Genomic DNA, 19,574 nt, shown 5'->3' with positions numbered 1-19,574 from the left:
ACGGTTGTAGGCCTGGTCCCATTCTGCTTTTCTCTACCCCTTTCTTTATCTTCTTGCCACTATACTGCTATTGTTATCATTACACAAATCACTACCACGCACGCTTTTTGATACCGTGTATAATCCTTCATTTCTGCCAACCTTTTTTTCCCCTTCTGCCTCTTCTAGGATTGGTGGCTGTAAAGTGTTCTTATTCAACTGAACATGTGCAAATAATGTTTGAGTTCAGTTTATTAACACCATTCTGACACCACATGCACTTTTTTTTGTTGTTTAAATTTCAACTCAGTCCTCTATAAGCACCACACCAGATAACTGACTGGACACTTATTTTCATTATCCACTATTTCACTGTCCACTACTTCAATGTTTTAAAGTGCAAAGACAATAAAGTTAAGTTATGTTATGTTTTTTCAGTTTAGTTATGTTTTAATGTGATCTACCCATTCTACCTTACATTTCAGTTCTGTTTTTACATTTTCAGTTAACTGAATCTCAACATACAGGGAGTGCAGAATTATTAGGCAAATTAGTATTTTGTCCACATCATCCTCTTCATGCATGTTGTCTTACTCCAAGCTGTATAGGCTCGAAAGCCTACTACCAATTAAGCATATTAGGTGATGTGCATCTCTGTAATGAGAAGGTGTGTGGTCTAATGACATCAACACCCTATATCAGGTGTGCATAATTATTAGGCAACTTCCTTTCCTTTGGCAAAATGGGTCAAAAGAAGGACTTGAAAGGCTCAGAAAAGTCAAAAATAGTGAGATATCTTGCAGAGGGATGCATAACTGCCCATGAACTGAGAAAAGTCAAACGTGCAGCTGCCAAGATGCCACTTGCCACCAGTTTGGCCATATTTCAGAGCTGCAACATCACTGGAGTGCCCAAAAGCACAAGGTGTGCAATACTCAGAGACATGGCCAAGGTAAGAAAGGCTGAAAGATGACCACCACTGAACAAGACACACAAGCTGAAACGTCAAGACTGGGCCAAGAAATATCTCAAGACTGATTTTTCTAAGGTTTTATGGACTGATGAAATGAGAGTGAGTCTTGATGGGCCAGATGGATGGGCCCGTGACTGGATTGGTAAAGGGCAGAGAGCTCCAGTCCGACTCAGACGCCAGCAAGGTGGAGGTGGAGTAATGGTTTGGGCTGGTATCATCAAAGATGAGCTTGTGGGGCCTTTTTGGGTTGAGGATGGAGTCAAGCTCAACTCCCAGTCCTACTGCCAGTTTCTGGAAGACACCTTCTTCAAGCAGTGGTACAGGAAGAAGTCTGCATCCTTCAAGAAAAACACGATTTTCATGCAGGACAATGCTCCATCACACGTGTCCAAGTACTCCACAGCGTGGCTGGCAAGAAAGGGTATAAAAGAAGAAAAACTAATAACATGGCCTCCTTGTTCACCTGATCTGAACCCCATTTAGAACCTGTGGTCCATCATCAAATGTGAGATTTACAAGGAGGGAAAACAGTACACCTCTCTGAACAGTGTCTGGGAGGCTGTGGTTGCTGCTGCATGCAATGTTGATGGTGAACAGATCAAAACACTGACAGAATCCATGGATGGCAGGTTTTTGAGTGTCCTTGCAAAGAAAGGTGGCTATATTGGTCGCTGATTTGTTTGGTTGGTTTTTGAATGTCAGAAATGTATATTTGTGAATGTGAAGATGTTATATTGGTTTCACTGGTAAAAATAAATAATTGAAATGGGAATATATTTGTTTTTTGCCTAATAAAGTTGCCTAATAATTATGCACAGTAATAGTCACCTGCACACACAGATATCCCCCTAAAATAGCTAAAAATAAAAACAAACTAAAAATTACTTCCAAAAACATTCAGCTTTGATATTAATGAGTTTTTTGGGTTCATTGAGAACATGGTTGTTGTTCAATAATAAAATTATTCCTCAAAAATACAACTTGCCTAATAATTCTGCACTCCCTGTATTGCCATGTATGTATCACAGTATCGCAATATTATGATACTGCAATCATATTGTGGTCCATGTATTGGGACAGTATGTTATTGTGTGGTCCTTGCCAATTACCACACCTAAATGGGTCAGTTTCCTGTCCATGGATTAAGCCTAGCTGTCACAGACCCTGCCCAGGCGGGAGAGGGAGACACACACAATGACAATCACTTCACTTTCGCTTCACTTATATGTCTCCAGGGGAACTGTCCCTGTAACTACTGATTGTAGGTCGTCCCTGAATCAGGGTGTCTGATAAATGCTGTAAATGTAAATGATACATAAACAAATAAAACCATAATTATCCTTATTTAAATAATTCAATAACAATACTGAATAAACCAGAAATTTGCTGAATTCCTTCTAATTGCAATTTTGGGCATCATCAATTTGCGAGCTAAGAATCTGGGTGTAATTTGTAATTATGACTGGACAAATATAATATTCAGACAGTATTAATCTATCTGTATGTATTTGTCTTTGGCCATGGTGCCTACAGTTGATTCAAGGTTTAAATAGGACACTTTATCTCACTCATGTGCAGCTTTCCCTGACTTATCAACTTCCCAGAAAATACATTCCCAGAAACAAGCACCATACATAACACAATTCCTTTTAAGTGTCTTGATGCCATGACAAACACAACTTTATTTGTGATGTTGCAATTAAGTTAAGAATGTGGAGGGGTTCTGATACTGTAGGTAGTATGAATGTACTTTTGATGCAGTAGATAGTTCTGAATTAGTTATTAATCTGTCCAATTCTGATGTTGTGGGTGCTTTTACATGTTGGAGTATTTCTGTCAGTGTGTGTAGTTTGGCTGTGTTTGTAGATTGACTGTAGGAGTATATTTGATGCTATGGGTGTAGTTACATTATGGGTGTAGTAGTTTGACATTGTGAGTGTAGTTCTGACACTGTGGGTTGAACTCATTACGTAGTTGATTAATCAGTGTTCCTCTTTTTTTGCCTTGTTAAAACTCAGTTGTGCATCACATCACATGATTATAATTTACTTCAGATTATGTAATGAAGATCTGTATATGAAAAACAGATGCAAAATAATCCTTTGCAAGGATTGTATTCTAACAACTAAACATTCTAGAAACAACATTGCTACATCTCTATTATCATCTCTATTTAAAATTAATTTTAAGATACATTACAGGCTACATTACAGGGGGGTTACAACAAAAATAAATATCAATAAAATAAATCTTCACACCTGTGTGCATTCTGGGATTAGGTTAACACACTTCCTGCTTACTGAGAGAACTGATAAAACCCTGTGCCCAAGACCACAGCCATGAGTTAGAGAACCACACTGCAGCTAAGCTGAAAATATGACCTTGATGATGATGGATAAGCGTGTGAGCAACACACCTGGAGAATTTGGAATCACAGCCGGACTCTATAAAATCCATTGTGACAGTCCACCTTCCACATCACAGAGAGCAAGTGCAGACATGCTGAGATTTGTGGTGCTGACTGTCCTCGCTGCCCTGGGTAAGACTTCTCGCAGTTGTACATTTCATGAAGTCAAGGTGGATAGAGACTGGGCAGTTTGTGGTGGTCTCTGATGTTATTATTTTGTCCTGTTTTGGGTTTATATTAAGTGGTGGCTGAAAGGCCCGAGCCCAGGTATCTGGAGGAGGCTGTAGAGGAAAGGGTGGTTGGAGGTGAGATCGCCAGTCCCAACGCATGGCCATGGCAGGTACTTCACAGTGTCAGAGCAGTTCTTGAAGTTCTCTGTTCTGTTAGTTTTCAAATGTAATGTATCTCTGTTCTTCTCAGTCCTTGAGGTTCAGAGTCCTTAAAATTCTCACAACTTTTTGTTCATGGTCTTTTTGCACCTGACCCTTTGTCAGTGTCTGTCCAGCTCTCACTCTAGGGCTTGTTCCTCAGATCTCTCTGCAGTACCAGTCTGGCAGTATGTACTACCACACCTGTGGAGGCACTCTGATCAAACCAGGCTGGGTAATGACTGCTGCCCACTGTGTGGACAGGTGAGAGGTGTCAGAGTAGGTACCAACTGTACAGTGTGATACCAGAGCACGTTTTAAAAGTAAATATTACAGTAGGATCAATTGTACATACATATGTGAACTCAATGCCTCGCTAACCCACAGCTCCCGTACTTGGCGCGTTGTCTTAGGAGAGCATGACCTCAATGCCAATAGTGGTAGGGAGCAGATTAAGGGTGTGAGTCGCGTCTATATCCACCCCAACTGGAATTCCAACAATGTGGCCAGCGGGTCAGTACTCATGTTTTGCACCTACACAGTCTGACCAGTGACATGTTTTTTGTTCTGTTTGTAGCAGATCATATATATCTAAACATACATGCCCTCCTGTGAAATGATCAAATCTGACTGCCTTTCTTCTTTCAGATATGACATTGCCCTGCTGCGTCTGTCCTCTGACGTTGTACTCAACTCGTATGTGAAGCTGGGTCTGCTGCCCCCATCTGGGCAGGTCCTCCCCAACAACAACCCCTGCTACATCACTGGCTGGGGCCGCACCTCCAGTGCGTTTCTCATTCTCTCTCTCACATGCACAGTCTTTGTATTAAAAATGATGTCTGGCCTCTCCTAGAAGCACTTGTCAACTATTGTTAGGCATGTCACATCTTTTTCTGTCTGGCAGCGGGTGGTAGCCTCTCTGCCCAGCTGAAGCAGGCCTATCTGCCTGTGGTGGACTACAGCACCTGCAGCAGGTCCGACTGGTGGGGCAGCACTGTTAAGAACACCATGGTGTGCGCAGGAGGTGGCAGTTTGTCTGGATGCAATGTAAGCATGGGCTGTTGCTGCTGCTGAATGAGTGCATAGCTACAGCTACATGGAGCCTGGGAGCACTTACAATTATTCACTGAATGTGTCAGATGAAGTTGGATGCTGTTTGAGTGGATCTGTGGACATGTTGTTTAGTTGAAACTAAGCTTTATTATCATGACTGCAGGGAGATTCTGGTGGTCCTCTGAACTGCCAGGTCAACGGTCAGTATGTAGTCCATGGAGTCACCAGCTTTGTGTCCTCTCTTGGCTGCAACACTCAGAAGAAGCCCACTGTCTTCACCCGTGTGTCTGCCTACCTGGGCTGGATGGAGGGTGTAGGAGCTGGTTTATAATCTTTAAAAAACAGATTATAGTCAACAATCATTTAAAGCTTTTTAGTGGCTCGTTCTTTTGTGTGTCTATCTGTCTATTTATCTGTTAATATATCTATTTAACCTCTTCACAGATCATGGGATAGGCTGAAGTAGTGAGTGACCCAAAGAAATCTGAGGATCTGAAAAAGACACCAACTGAATATTCATGATTTTGAATCTAACAATAAAACATAGAAAATAATATTTGTTTTTTTGTACTCATTTTTGGAAATAATACCTCATCCTGTTTAATGGACTAGGCCTTCCTGGTATGCTGTACATTATAGCAAAGTTGCTCATACTGTCAATGAAAGATCAGTCCTTTGATAGTAATCAATTGTCTGTGGATGGTAAATGCCAAGGTGGAGGTTGGCTAAATACTGAGGGGCTATGGCAAGGAGGTAATTGTAGGTTAGAAGGAGGTTTTTTTTATGAGATATGAAACTTGATTAATAGCCAGTGCAGGCAGATACAGGGAGAAGTGCTGTCCTGCTGCCAGGGCTCTGTATGAATGAGCACTGTAGCAGCTGAGTTGTGCTCAAAGTGTTTGTATCTCCTTAACTTTGGTTTAGGAGATACAAGCAAGAGTTCAGTTTTGACATAAAATCTCTTGTGTGGGTGGGACTTCCCATCATTGGACAGCAGCTCTGTGCTCCATAAATTACATAACAATGTGTAAATAGCATATTGTAGCCCAACACATGTCTAGCACAGTAAAATCAACATTTGTATAAATATTTGATAAATACTTATATTAATAATAAACTGGATCGACGAGGACCATGACCTCTTCTTTGTGCCTTCATCATTCATATGATATGTAAGCATGTGATAACCTTGTGTTCTGTTGAATTGTTCCACTTCAGTTACATAACTATTTAACAAGCATCATGGATGGGTCTCCAAAAATTTGCCACTCGTTAATGTGTTAATGATTGGTGTGTGTGCCCTGTGGTGGGATTGTGCCTTGCCCTGGATGAGTCCCTGCCCAGCACCCGTTGTTTTGTGATTGGCTCTGGAACCTGCAACTCTCATAGGGACTATGGATATTGAATGAGACATAGAAGAATAATTGGGTATGGAAAGTGAGATGAAGTGGTCAAATTCTTTACATTTTTCAAGTGACTATCCAAGCATTTTTAAAACATACAGTACAGTACACTACTCACATTTAAAATTATAAGATCTTTCCTTTTGACAACACTGAAGATATGAAGCTTGACACAATGTAAAGTTTGTAAAACTGTAAAATTAGCTATTGCCTCTCTACACTCAGACGTTTAGGTCTAAATAACTGGCAACAAAAGTGATTACACCCCTAAGTCAAAATTGTGTCCAAAGTTTCAATATTTTGTGTGGCCACCATTATTTTCCAACTGCTCCTCTTTTGCACATGGAGTTAACAAGTGCTTCACATGTTTCCACTGGAATCATCGTACACTCTTCCAATAGTTATAATATTTACACAAATATGAGGGTGTGGTAATTTTGTTAGATTCTCTAAGTATACACATGATATGTTTCCTAATTAGCCATTAGGGTATTTCCATAAATGTGTTTAGCTGACAATTTTTTAAAAATTACTCCCCTTGAGTAAAAAAAAAGTTTGATGTTATTTAAAATTTTAATTGTGTTTAAATGTTTGAAACTATCTAAGTGTCCAAATATTTAATGTAGGACCTTGGCATCAAAAGTTTTTGAACCACTGGTCAACACAACTCCAATACATCTTAGGCTTTATTGGGTCAAATGAGAACTAATCCCGTTGCAATGATTTCAATCACATTCATTTACATTCACTTATATCAATATACATATCCTGGAGTCAGATTCTGTATTACTTTTGAAAATTATGTGTACTTGACAAAGTAAACTGACCCCAAACTCAGATACACACAGAACAGATCTGTTAACATAGCATGTTCCTCAGGAACAGGCAGGCTATACACGCCCTCTGTGGAGACACCTTCAAATGTGATACTCTACTTCAGAAGTCAGCTTCTAGGTCACACCTGAACCATCTTCTTTAGAGGGTCAAAGACAAATCTCTTAAAATTGAGGTGGATTGTGATTGGTTGAGAGTTGTCCTTGGTTGAGAGTTGCTCATCTTCTTTGGCTGTTTCACTTCTTGCACTTGCCTTTCCTTTTTTTTTAGTAGAGAAGAACTGCTTGGTTTCATCCTTCAGTCCCTCTGAGAAAGACAGAAGGGAGTTCAAATGTGAAACCACAGCAACATCAACCCAAATGTTTGCTACTAAACATAGTGGATGTCTGATCAGTAAGAACAGAAACATTTTAATTTCTGCTGCTTGTGGCTCATGCTGCTGAGAATCTACCTGGAATTCTGATCTTGATTTTCCCACTCTGACCAAAACCACCTTCGATGACGCCTGTCTCTCCTGAAGAGAGTGTTACCTTTAACCCAACAAAAAGCTGCAGATTGGTCTCCTTCTTGAACAGGTTCCGGCCAATCACACTGTAGTCATCAGTAACCTTACCACAGAGAAAGAAATGCCTGAGTGGATGGTCTGCATGTGTAGAAATATACCTTATTTTGCTTATAAAATATCCTTCACTGTAATACTGTAAATTGTCAAGTTGTGTAATTGAATTAAGACTTATTTATTCCTCTCACCTTATAAAAATGTAACATTCAAATGCTACATGAACTCCATTGTTTCTATGTGTGTGTGTGTGCATTAATGTATGTATGTATGCATATGTGTGTGTGTTACCCTTTCCACAATTCCCTCCTTGTGTTTGTCCTTGCTTATGTGAAGGCGGGGCAGACTATTCTCCATGTAGTTCTTGTCTTCCATGCCATGCAGGAGTTTTCCATGGAAGGCCAATCGGCACAAGTTGGCATGGATATCTGTGTCAAGTCGTGATCCAATCACCAGGGACAGAGGTGGACATGTGACTGGCTTCTCAAACTCCAGGAGAGCCCACTGCTCAGGGTCTGGGGTGCCAGCCTGGCCAACCACATACTCATCCTGATGGCAATACTCTCGATCGAAAGAGAAGGAAAAGGTGGCATCTGAGTCTATCTGACCTCTTGATTGGTCAGTTTGATTACCAGGAGACATGGCTGAACCAAAAAAGCAAACCCGTGCCATTACTGTCTCATGTCCGACACTGATGTGGAATTTGGCTCGGCTGCTCAGTGTTCCTCTGAAATAGCCGATTTTGTGTACAGAGATGACAGCAGCGTACAGTGTGTGCAGTGACCCTGGTAAACACACCACACCTCGCTCAAGCAGCTTAGGGTCAAACTGTGTCACACACACGCCCACGCGGTCACCCTGCACTGCAGTGTTAACTGGCCGCCGGAACATCTGAAGTGACTTGACCTTTCGAGTCACCTACAAGTTCACAAGGACGGAGGGTGAGGTTAATAATGATGTGTCAATGAATGTAAAAGTTTGGAATTTAATTTAAGAGTAAGCATGAAATTAATGAGAGCAGTGTCTGATATAGATCTCATTCACGTCTCATTACAAAAAATGTACAACTTTAGACATTTTACATTTTCCATCCTCAATACACAAGCCTATTATTTAATTTGTTTGAACTTTTTAATAATGTACACAAACATGTTTCTATTCAGCAGGAAACGCCTTCAGAAGTTTCAGAAATCATCTGCATACACAGTAGTCTACTGACACTTTTATGTTTATGTGTTTGTGTCATACCTTCAGGGCTGGAATCTCCACATTGTCATTGATATTAATTGCTCCCTGCAAGATGGTTCCAGTCATTACTGTTCCCTGGCCACGTATGGAAAAGCAGTGGTCTACAGCCATGAGTAAAGATCCAGAAGGGTCTCTGTTGGGGAAGAAGGCCTGGGACTTCAGAGCCTAAACAGACACACATAAGACAAAACAGCAACACACCTTTTAAATTAAATGTCCCACTGGTTCACTGCTGTTTTAGTTCTGTGGTCATACAGAAATTGTCCAAATCAACAACATTATGGTTTTAAAGGGTGGCCCCAGCGAACAGGCCCAGCTTTCCCCACTCTATGAAGAGCTCTGTCTTTATAAGGAAAACTAAAGAATGGAAAGTATTACCTGTATCAGCTCAGGAACTCCCATAGGCTCCACAGAGTCACCAGCATCAGGACCTCCAGGTTTTGCTGCCACTGCAATGACTGGACAGTCCTTAAACCTGCCCATCACGAAACACCATTAGTGTGTCAAAGGTATCTCTCTGTGTGTCTCTCTGTGTGTGTATACATACCTGGTGTTTTCCAGAGTTTTGTGAATCCTTTTTGTCATCTTTTCAATGGCACTCTGTCTCTTGTTGCTGGCCAAGAGGTCAATTTTGTTCAGGATTACAAGCATGCGAGAGCAGGTGAGCTCCCCAATCAAAAGACATTCTGCTGTCTGCGTCTGCATGCCCTTCACTATGTCAACCACTAACATCATCAGGTCAATGATTTGAGATCCTGCACAGTCACAACATTAACCAGACAGAGAACAGTTTAAATTTGAGCTTACACAAAAAGTGTTACACCAGCTCAACACAGAAATACCTTTTCCACTGCAGTGGTGCCAGTACTGTGCCTGTGCCATGTTTGGTCATGGCGGTAAAAAAAAATGCCTGCCACTGGGCTCTGGAGTCAGTGGAAATATCGGTCACTTCTTGCTGGTTCCCAATTTCAGCAGTAGCTGAGCACTGGAACCAGCACTAGTGCAGTGGAAAAGAGGTATGAAAGTTAAAGGAAAAATGAGCATGTATTCTGACATCTTTTTTGTATGCACATGGGCGCATAAATACACACTCATACACACGCATTTTGTTCATCCAACTGACTGATCTTCAATACGCTGAATGGGAAAGGATAAAAAAATGTAATAATAAATAAATACATAAATGTACAAATCTAAACCTTCAGTACTAGCTGGCTATGGTGGTTTTCATATTAACACTTTAGCAGAAACTTTATTAGGTAAACCTGTTCAATTGCTTGTTACCTCACCAGGTGCCACTCCTGTCAGGAACAGGAACCAGAGGTTCCAATTTGCACAGGTTCACCAAAATTGAACAAGAGGAGATTGGGAAAAAGCTGCATCATTCAGATGATAGGGTATTAAATTCTTAAATTCAATCTCCTACATATCTAAGGCTGGAGGTGGTACTATAATGGTGTGGCACACCTTAGAGCCAACTGAGGAATGTTTAAATGCCACAGCCTACTCAAGTATTGTTGCTGACCATGTGAGCATATGTACTCATCTTCTCATGGCTACTTCCAGCAGGATAATGCACCATATCACCAAGCTCAAATCAGCTCATGACAATGAGGTCACTGTACTTCACCAGATCTCTATCCAACAGAGCACCCTTGGGGTGTGGTGGAGCAGATAAATCTACATGGCAATATGGACCAAAATCTCAGAGTAATGTTTCCAACACCTTGTTGAATGTATGCCAAAAAGAATTATTCTGAGGGCAAAAGGTGATCCAACTCGGTACTAACGAGGTGTACATAATGAAGTGGCTGGTGAGTGTATATTTAAGTAGCAATACATAATAAGACAACTGTGTCTGAGCCGGAGGGACACCGTCTATGACATGAGATTTACAGTGAGTGCTATAGTAAAAGGTAGCAGCATATGTGACTTTTGAACTTTTGAAGTTAGCTGATGGCATCTTGAGACAAATTCTCACAGCACAAAATCTGACCTTTAAAGAGTCTCTGACATTACTTTTTACATCTGATAAAAACTCATCCTTGATCCACATTAGAACCTTATTGGTTTCAATGACTTGAAAATGCTTGGAATAGAAAAAAACTGATCTGTCAAGCCATTGCGATGCAATGGTTACAAAACACAGTTGCATTGTTGAAAATGATCACTAAACAGCTTGTGTGGAGGATGAGTAAATGTACTATAACACAAAAAACTGAGGATAAAGTTGTTATACCGAGTAATATTTCTGAGTATACATTATATAACAGCTAGGGCTGCAACAAAGAATCGATTGAATCGATAAAAATTGATTACTAAAAGAGTTGGCAACGAATTTCCTAATCGATTCGTTATGTCGCGATGCGGAGACGTTTGATTATTAAAAAAAAAAAACTTTATTTGAGCGCGGAGCGGAGTGAACACACTCGGTCTCTCTCGCGCACAGATGCTAGCAGAGTTTGGCGCCTAATAGACAGCGCGGAGCAAAAAAACAAAAAAACAAGCGGAGGTAGAGGACAGAAACATGGCGGAGGCAGAGAAATTGCGCGAAAATATGCAAAAGCGACATGGCATGGCACGGGTAGCACCATGGCAATGATCCTGCACCTGAAACGCAAACATGTTGGCGTGTTTGAGGAGGAAGAAGGGGGTTCAGCAGCAGGGTAAGTCGCTACAGAATCATACTTTTGTTCCGTTTTGAAGTGAGGAATGTAATGTCCCTGGTGATGGTTTTTAACTCGCCGCGGAGGAGAACTAGACGGGGACTTACAGCGCCGCCTACAGGTGTGGAGGGGGGGATGAAACAGTGTTCGGACTGTTCTCTGCATCTCCGCGTGGGTGGTAGTAGCATAGTGTCCCTGAGCAAGACACTTAACCCTAAGTTGCTCCAGGGGGACTTTCCCAGTAACTACTGATTGTCGCTCTGGATAAGGGCGTCTGATAAATGCTGTAAATGTAAATGTTAATGTACCCGTCATCCAGCTTGACAGGCATGACAAGTTAGCGTTAGCTCGTTAATAACAGTAGTAAAGCAGGGGTGCTATAGTTACTTTGCATTAAAAGACTAAAGACATGTTTTTATTCACTAGCCTTTTTTGGACCATTCATTTTTCAATCTGTTGTCATGTATAGCTACACTGCAAAAAAAAGCTTTTCTTACCTAGTAATTTTGTCTCGTTTCCAGTCCAAATATCTAAAAAATCTTAAATTAAGACTACTACACAAGAAAAATGGCATGGGAAAATTAAGTGATGCTTAAAACTTCTGTTTGAGATTATATCTCATTAAGATTAGTTTTCTTACCCCATTGGCAGATAATTTTGCTTGTTTTAAACAATCACTTAATTTTGAGATGTTTTATCAAAAAAAAGACAATTTCTTATGCTATTTCATGTCTAGTAAATGTATCTTGATTTAAGATTTTTTAGAGATTTGGACTGAAATCAGGACAAAACTACTAAATTAGAAAAGCATTTTTTGGAGTGTGTGTGTGTCAGTGTGAGAGTTTGTGAGTGTGTGCGTCTGCGAGTGTGTGCATCTGCAGTGTAGTGTAGAGAACACTAGTGTGTGCATCTGCAGTGTAGTGTAGTTCTGACATTCAAACAAATCCTGTTAAATTTTCTGATTTGTATTGTTCTTTATTTTTTTTATGAATTATTTAGCGTTCTGGCAGCTCAGGTGGCACTTTATTTTTTTAAAAATTTTTCTCTCTTTTTTTTGTTCGATTCTACGATTAATCGACATATTAATCGATTGTTAAAATAATCGTTAGTTGCAGCCCTAATAACAGCAATATATTAATCTGAGTGTATTTATTCTTGAAAATTTTAATGCCCTGTATTTACATTTCTCAAACTTCTGTTAACTTAGACACACAATAAAGGCCCTTAAGGAATAGTAGGAAGCTCTGATTCACAGCATGTCTACATTTAAAATGACTTTTCTGTGGGTAAAGTGAGGTAAACTTAATCTGGGAGAAAACATGCAAAACGTGTCTCGTATCAGCAGGACCAACGGAGTTGCGACTTATCCCACTCTGCCACTAACAAGCAATGAGAACTCAAGGAAATATCAAGCTCTTAATGTTCTTAACTTGCACAGAACCATGTGATGTAAAATCATCTGGCAAAGGAGATTCAAATTTGACAGGTCCATTTACACCTTTTTAAAGGATTTTTAGATTTTTGTCACATATCAAAATAGACAAGACTTCTTATCTGCAACAAAAGTCTTTATTCTAACTCAACTATTCTCATCCACCTGAAAGTGACAGAGTGAGACAGAAAAAGAGAGTGACAAAGAGAGAGAGTGTGACAGAGAGAGAGAGTGTGTGTGTGTGAGAGTGACTGAGAGAGAGAGAGTGTGTGTGTGAGAGTGACTGAGAGAGAAGAGAGCGAGGGAGAGAGGCTAACCCCCGATGATGGTGCGGATGAGCGACGCGTGGCCGGGACAGTCCACCAGCGTGAACTGCAGACTGTCGAAGCCACGCTGGTGACAGGGCGCGTACAGCTGCTCCGGCAGCTCCACGGTGAACGCGCTGAAGCCGAGGTCGAGAGTGATGCCGCGCTCCCGTGACTGTGGGTTCTTGTCGAAGGCGGCGGTAGAGGCCGTGCTGCTCAACGCGCGGGCCAGTGACGTCTTCCCGCTGTCGACGTGGCCCAGCACCCCCACGTTGAAGTTGAGAGTTCGGGGGTTCGAGTCCGACATCGCTGTCCAACTGCTACACAAGCGGAAGGGTTACAGATGACCAATTTGCCCGAAAAAACGCTTCCGGTGTTTCAGTAAAATACTTCCCCGCATGCGACGAAACAAGATCTCGTTCGTGCATTCCGGCCTTCCAGAAGTAATCTTTCTTTTACACAGTGTAGCCTGTTTGTCGTATTAATGAGACATATTTGTATTAATATTACCAATAACAAGGTTAGAACAATTTCACATTTTTCATTCCTAAAATTTAACATTTCTAAAACCTTAATTTCCCAGCATACAGATTTATGAAAAAAAAAAGTTTTATTCTGAGCCCTGCAATTTGGTCTCCCAGAGAAAGACTTAATAAAGAAAGGTTAATAAACTACAACATAGAAAAATATGATCAGTAACAAACAGAAAGGTTACGAAAAATGAACAATAAGTGTGCAATAAGATTTCTGAATAGAGCTCTGTGGTCATGAAGATTTAAAGGTCCCCTTTGTGAGATTATTTAACATTATTACGAGTTCCCCTCGCCTGTCTATGCAGGTCCTGCAGTGGCTACAAATGGTGATATGTATAATGAGAGCTTTGGCCATTCTGCTTCACTGTTCAGAGAACGGCAGCTCTGGCAGTCAGATCTGGGATTTGTCCCCTTATGTCATCCTAAGGGGAAAGGTTACCCCCCCTTTCTCATGCTTTGTCGGCCCAGAGAATTTCCTGTCCCTCCCCTAAAAATGTAGCTACATCGACTGTCATGGCTTGCAAACGTGTGAAGCACTGCAGTTGCTTGGTGAGTGGATGTAAAAATGAGCACAAATGTATTTTTTAGTTCTGTCATGTGAGTCTCTGAACATTAAGTTTTTTCTGGAAAGATGCTGACACAACTTCCTGTTTGCATTGAGTTTTGGTGCCATTTCCACGAAGGCCGCTCTCCTGATTAGTATTCAAAGTTTCACACAGCAAACTGGCGAAATCTCATTGTGGGACTGGCTAAAAGTGGCTGCAATTCTGCACTAAATTTCAAGAAGAGACCTTAGATACAATAATAGGGGACTACTAAGGGTGATATAAGAGAAAAAAGCCAATTCCAATGATTCTTCACACCAACCTTAGTGCTCAAAGTAGACAACACATCCCCCAGGTCCCACATGTCTATACAAATGGAAATGTCCCGAATATATTACTGTTAAAATAAGTTGGGGAACAAAAAAAAAACGCCAGATATGGCATATCCTTCCTTAACAAATTCATGTTTCATTTACATTGAAACAATACTATTTAAACAACAGATCATATCTTGTTTCACTGATCGTTCTCCGAAATTATAACTGTTTCCAAACTACCATAGCTGACCAATGGTGAAGCGAAATTATACTCGGAACATAAATATCGGTTTCAGATATCTCTCCTGTTTCCCGAACACCCATTTAACAGACGCAAGAACGGAACAGAGTGGGCGGGGAAGCTGAGGATTTCGCGAGATTGAGAGAAGGATGAACCAATAGCTGACCGTTAAAGATTCCACGGACGAATGTCTTGCTTAGAGAGCGCAGGAGGGGCGGGCCTTCCCTCAAGTTCCTTGGTAACCGGCCGCGTGTGTCTGTTGGAAGAGTCGTGTACCGAATCAATCAATACCGAGCGTCCGTTCCACACAATTTGGCTTCCTTTGCGAATATTGGAGGAAGATGAAGATCGAAGAGGTGAAAAGCACCACTAAGACCCAGCGCATCGCATCGCACAGTCATGTGAAAGGACTCGGGCTGGACGAGTCAGGATACGCGAAGCAGTCAGCTTCCGGCCTGGTCGGACAGGAGACCGCCAGAGAGGTAACCAGTCACGAGTTAGTTGTCCCATCTGCCCTCCTTTAACATTAAAGCTGTTCTGCAATGTATTTAATTCTTCATGTATACACATTTAAGCAGTTCTTACACCTCTCCGTTTTCAAGGCATGCGGGATCATTGTAGAACTCATCCGCTCCAAGAAGATGGCCGGGAGAGCGATTTTACTAGCAGGACCACCTGGTACAGGAAAGGTAGCTTTAAAATGAAATGATTATTGTGATTTGTGCTGTTTTTTTTTATTATTGTTGTCTATTTATTTAGATGTGTGTGTTTATCTCTAGACTGCACTGGCGCTGGCTATGGCACAGGAGCTGGGTAATAAGGTGCCCTTCTGCCCGATGGTGGGTAGTGAGGTTTACTCATCAGAGATCAAAAAGACTGAGGTGCTCATGGAGAACTTCAGGAGGGCAATTGGTGAGTGTTCACAAGAAGTAAACAAGTTTTACATTTTCAGGTATGGCGTATTTCAGACACCCTTATTCAGAGTTACTTGCAATAAGTAGTTACAGAGACAGTCTTCCCTGGAGATGCTCAGGGTCACAATGGTAATAAGTGTGGTTTGAACCTGTGACTTTGTGGTCCTCTGGTTCATAGGCGAGTGTCACCAACTAGTTGAAGTTGAGCTTTATTGTCATTTCAGCTATATGCATGTCACAAAGTATATAGTGACACGGAAACTGGTGCTACATGTAACATTTAAACAAATACTGTTATGTATGTAACATATGATAACATACGATTCCTGGTCAATTTGAGAAATTAGGTCGCCCTGACTCATCTGCAGAATCTGGTAACAATACTGTTTGTATTATCACCAGTTGGTAATGTGTGAGCTCCCTCACTTGGAAAATTGCCTACAGTGTCTGAATCTGACATTACCTGGAGAGCTCATTTTCACATTGTGTGTTTGTTTAGGTCTGCGCATCAAAGAGACTAAGGAGGTATACGAGGGGGAGGTGACTGAGTTGACCCCATGTGAGACAGAGAACCCCATGGGTGGTTATGGGAAAACAATCAGCCATGTCATCATAGGATTAAAAACAGCAAAGGGCACCAAGCAGCTCAAGGTGAGTGTGAGAGTCTTTCTTATCATAGTGGTATATTTTTGTGTGTTAAGCAATAACCATACTTTTGTGTGTGTGTGTGTGTGTTTGGCAGCTGGATCCCAGTATCTATGAGAGCCTTCAGAAGGAGAGAGTTGAGGTGGGGGATGTTATCTACATTGAGGCCAACAGTGGTGCAGTCAAGGTAGCAACACCTTCACATCATCATAGACAAATTGCCCACTCTTGCAGGGTACAGTGGCTGTGGTGTTATCAGACGGCAGGTCACGTGCAGATGCCCACTGAGTAGACAGTCGGTCCGGCAGTGAGAGATCTCCCACTTTCCCAATTTGTGGTTTGTGTGTAAACTTGTGTACTGTGACTTGTTCAGAGGCAGGGACGCTGCGACACGTTTGCAACAGAGTTTGATCTAGAGGCAGAAGAGTATGTCCCACTGCCAAAAGGAGATGTGCACAAGAAGAAGGAGATCATACAGGACGTAACCCTGCATGACCTGGATGTAGCTAATGCCCGTCCACAGGTACACATACATACACACACAGCTTTTTTAATTTGGCTGCCATTAATATCAACAGAACTTGCGCAAACTTGCAAGCACCCTCCTATCAACTGATCAATCTGTTCCAGGGCGGCCAGGATATCATGTCTATGATGGGCCAGTTGATGAAACCTAAGAAGACCGAAATTACAGGTGATACACACACTCACAAAGGCAAATTTTACTTCTGTGCTCTTTTGCCTGTTCATCCTGTTATCGTCTGATTTTGATTTGCAGATAAGCTGCGTGTGGAAATCAATAAGTTGGTGAATAAGTACATTGACAAGGGTGTGGCAGAACTGGTCCCAGGTGTGTTATTTGTGGATGAGGTTCACATGTTCGATATTGAGTGTTTCACCTACCTGCACCGTGCACTGGAGAGCTCTATTGCTCCCATTGTCGTCTTCGCCTCCAATCGTGGGCAATGCCTTGTCAGGTGAGGAACAGAGGGCATAGCTGGCCAGCTGAGTGACATATTAATGCAGGAAACTTACAGGGTTGTGCCCTCTTTCACTGGCTCTTTCAGAGGAACAGAGGATATCACCTCTCCACATGGGATTCCACGGGACCTGCTGGACCGAGTCATGATCATTAGAACTATGCTCTACACTCCACAAGAGCTGAAGCAGGTGTTGTATTTTCCTTTTTTTTTTTTTTTTACAGAAAATAAAGCAGCAGAATAATGCAATAGTTAATTTATTGCAGAACTAGTTAGTTTAGCCAAATGTGGCTCAAATCAGTGAGTAGAAGTTGTGCCAGAGCAAGTTGTAGATTCTGTCTTTTGTTAATGCTACTCCCTGAGACCATTATGAGCAGTCAAATCATTGGTCCTGTATCACTGCTGTCCTGCTACTTTTTTCTATTGCAATCTTTGATCAAAACATTTGTTTTGTGCTCTGCTGAAATGGAAATAAAAACAAATGTAATTATTTGAACAGTTTAATCTTAACAGCTGAGCACAGAAACCATTCCCATGAGTAAAGCAAGCAAATATCTTGTCTGCATCTACAGAGTGTTGTATCCATTATGTTCTATTTGTCTTGCATAAATTATCGACTAGCATTTTGTGCTAAAACTGTGTGGTGTGATTTGTGTGTAGATCATAAAAATCCGTGCACAGACTGAAGGCATCAGTATCACGGAGGAAGCTCTAACACACCTTGGAGACATCGGTACCAAGACTACACTCAGGTAAAACACACTCATGAAGACATACACAAAGCTCATTTTTACTGAATAGCTTGCACATACTAATTGTCAAATAACACACAGTCATATTCCAGTTTAGTTTGGAATGAAATAAAATATTCACATTTCATGCTAGTGGATCATAGCAGGTGGAATCATAAGAGGTACGCAATCCAAAAAGAAGAGGAGGCAATTTTTTAACCTCAAACTGGCTATTCGGTTGCTGATTTAAAGTTTAAGACCATAGCGTTCAAAAGGCATAATTTGTGCAAAAATTAGGCTTCCGTGTAATTGTGTCAAGCATTCACACTCATGAAGGCATCAATTGAAGCTTTCTTAGAAGATCATGACTCTTGTGAGATACCCCATCAAATTCTTCCTGTGCTGAGCTGGAGAATCCAAAGACTTTGACCCAGATTAAGGCCCTTAATGATGCTGTCTGCCTTCCAAAAACCATAAGACAGGTCTTATGGTTAACGTACAAAACATGTCTTCAAAAGCGACATTTCCTCCCAACCCACAAACCTGCCCATTTTGGAATTTGCAAGGGAGCACCAAAAATTCAAATGTGGATGAAACTGACAGGAAAAAAAACAAACCTTTAAAATAACAAATTGAAACCTTTGTACTTGCATGCAGGTATGCAGTGCAGCTCCTGACCCCAGCTAGCTTGCTGGCTCGTGTGCAGGGTAAGGATGGCGTGGAGCGAGAACACGTGGAGGAAATCAATGAGCTCTTCTATGATGCAAAGTCGTCGGCTAAAATCCTACAGGATCAGCACACAAAGTTCTTGAAATAATTAAAATAATTTAGATCCTATCAGCTCTTTATGGTGTTCATATTCTCTGTTTTTTACATTTTTCTGTTCTCTTGTGTGTTGCCACATGATATGAAATAAAAAAAAAAAACTATAATGACTGTTGATTTATTTTAGTGATTCTAATCCACCATCATGTTCCTGTTTAAAATGCTTTACATACACAGTACAGGCCAAAAGTTCGGACACATTCTCATTCAATGTGTTTTCTTTAATTTCATGACCATTTACATTGGTAGATTCTCACTGAAGGCTTCAAACCTATGAACACATGTGGAGTTATGTACTTAACAAAAAAGTGGAGACATGGCCTCCACAGTCACCAGACCTGAGCCCACTCGATATTGCTTGGGGTGAGCTGGACCACAGAGTGAAAGCAAAAGGCCAAGTGCCAAACACCTCTGGGAACTTCTTCAAGACTGTTGGAAAACCATTTCAGGTGATGACCTCTTGAAGCTCATTGAGAAAATGCCTTTGTGCAAAGCAGTAATCAGAGCAAATGGTGGCTATTTTGAAGAAACTAGAATATAAAACATGTTTTCAGTTATTTCACCTTTTTTTTGTTAAGTACATAACTCCACATGTTTTCATTCATAGTTTTGATGC

At 41.2% G+C, this 19,574-nt stretch overlaps 3 protein-coding genes across 4 annotated transcripts; 2 read left to right on the top strand and 1 right to left on the bottom strand.

The window, feature by feature from the left end:
- Positions 1-3,448: 3,448 nt before the first annotated feature.
- Positions 3,449-5,111, top strand: cela1.6 (chymotrypsin like elastase family member 1, tandem duplicate 6). Its single transcript, XM_028960948.1, has 7 exons — positions 3,449-3,491; positions 3,602-3,699; positions 3,891-3,991; positions 4,115-4,240; positions 4,376-4,512; positions 4,632-4,774; positions 4,944-5,111. The coding sequence occupies exons 1-7, from the start codon at positions 3,452-3,454 to the stop codon at positions 5,109-5,111; spliced, it is 813 nt and encodes a 270-aa protein (XP_028816781.1). The 5' UTR covers positions 3,449-3,451.
- Positions 5,112-6,851: 1,740 nt separating this feature from the next.
- Positions 6,852-13,616, bottom strand: eefsec (eukaryotic elongation factor, selenocysteine-tRNA-specific). 2 transcript variants are annotated; one of them, XM_028969867.1, is made up of 7 exons: positions 13,240-13,616; positions 9,372-9,579; positions 9,203-9,299; positions 8,825-8,989; positions 7,868-8,494; positions 7,469-7,625; positions 6,852-7,323 (listed from the first exon to the last, which is right to left on the bottom strand). In XM_028969867.1, the coding sequence occupies exons 1-7, from the start codon at positions 13,532-13,534 to the stop codon at positions 7,139-7,141; spliced, it is 1,734 nt and encodes a 577-aa protein (XP_028825700.1). In that variant the 5' UTR covers positions 13,535-13,616; the 3' UTR covers positions 6,852-7,138. The 2 variants fall into 2 exon arrangements, with proteins under 2 accessions (XP_028825700.1, XP_028825701.1); XM_028969868.1 differs by lacking the exon at positions 13,240-13,616 and adding an exon at positions 9,667-11,188.
- A 377-nt stretch (positions 13,617-13,993) lies between these two features.
- ruvbl1 (RuvB-like AAA ATPase 1) lies at positions 13,994-19,065 on the top strand. Its single transcript, XM_028969869.1, has 11 exons — positions 13,994-15,345; positions 15,466-15,552; positions 15,643-15,775; positions 16,277-16,428; positions 16,520-16,609; positions 16,796-16,945; positions 17,053-17,116; positions 17,201-17,399; positions 17,490-17,592; positions 18,063-18,154; positions 18,791-19,065. The coding sequence occupies exons 1-11, from the start codon at positions 15,205-15,207 to the stop codon at positions 18,948-18,950; spliced, it is 1,371 nt and encodes a 456-aa protein (XP_028825702.1). The 5' UTR covers positions 13,994-15,204; the 3' UTR covers positions 18,951-19,065.
- The last annotated feature ends 509 nt before the right edge of the window (positions 19,066-19,574 follow it).

Source organism: Denticeps clupeoides, chromosome 2 (genome assembly GCF_900700375.1).
Source record: "Denticeps clupeoides chromosome 2, fDenClu1.1, whole genome shotgun sequence".
In the NCBI taxonomy this organism is placed as follows: Eukaryota; Metazoa; Chordata; class Actinopteri; order Clupeiformes; family Denticipitidae; genus Denticeps; species Denticeps clupeoides.
This window is presented reverse-complemented; position numbering and strand designations above follow the sequence as displayed.

Excerpts from the sequence above, each read along its gene's own strand:
- cela1.6 (XM_028960948.1), top strand. The coding sequence starts at position 3,452 with ATGCTGAGATTTGTGGTGCTGACTGTCCTCGCTGCCCTGG. Across the intron at positions 4,513-4,631 it reads TGGCTGGGGCCGCACCTCCA|CGGGTGGTAGCCTCTCTGCC; the intron begins GTGCGTTTCTCA and ends TCTGTCTGGCAG. Across the intron at positions 4,775-4,943 it reads GCAGTTTGTCTGGATGCAAT|GGAGATTCTGGTGGTCCTCT; the intron begins GTAAGCATGGGC and ends TCATGACTGCAG.
- eefsec (XM_028969867.1), bottom strand. The coding sequence starts at position 13,534 with ATGTCGGACTCGAACCCCCGAACTCTCAACTTCAACGTGGGGGTGCTG. Across the intron at positions 9,580-13,239 it reads CATCCGCACCATCATCGGGG|GATCTCAAATCATTGACCTG; the intron begins GTTAGCCTCTCT and ends GTGACTGTGCAG. Across the intron at positions 7,626-7,867 it reads AGGAGGGAATTGTGGAAAGG|GTTACTGATGACTACAGTGT; the intron begins GTAACACACACA and ends CTCTGTGGTAAG.
- ruvbl1 (XM_028969869.1), top strand. The coding sequence starts at position 15,205 with ATGAAGATCGAAGAGGTGAAAAGCACCACTAAGACCCAGCGCATCGCA. Across the intron at positions 15,553-15,642 it reads GACCACCTGGTACAGGAAAG|ACTGCACTGGCGCTGGCTAT; the intron begins GTAGCTTTAAAA and ends GTTTATCTCTAG. Across the intron at positions 15,776-16,276 it reads GAACTTCAGGAGGGCAATTG|GTCTGCGCATCAAAGAGACT; the intron begins GTGAGTGTTCAC and ends GTGTTTGTTTAG.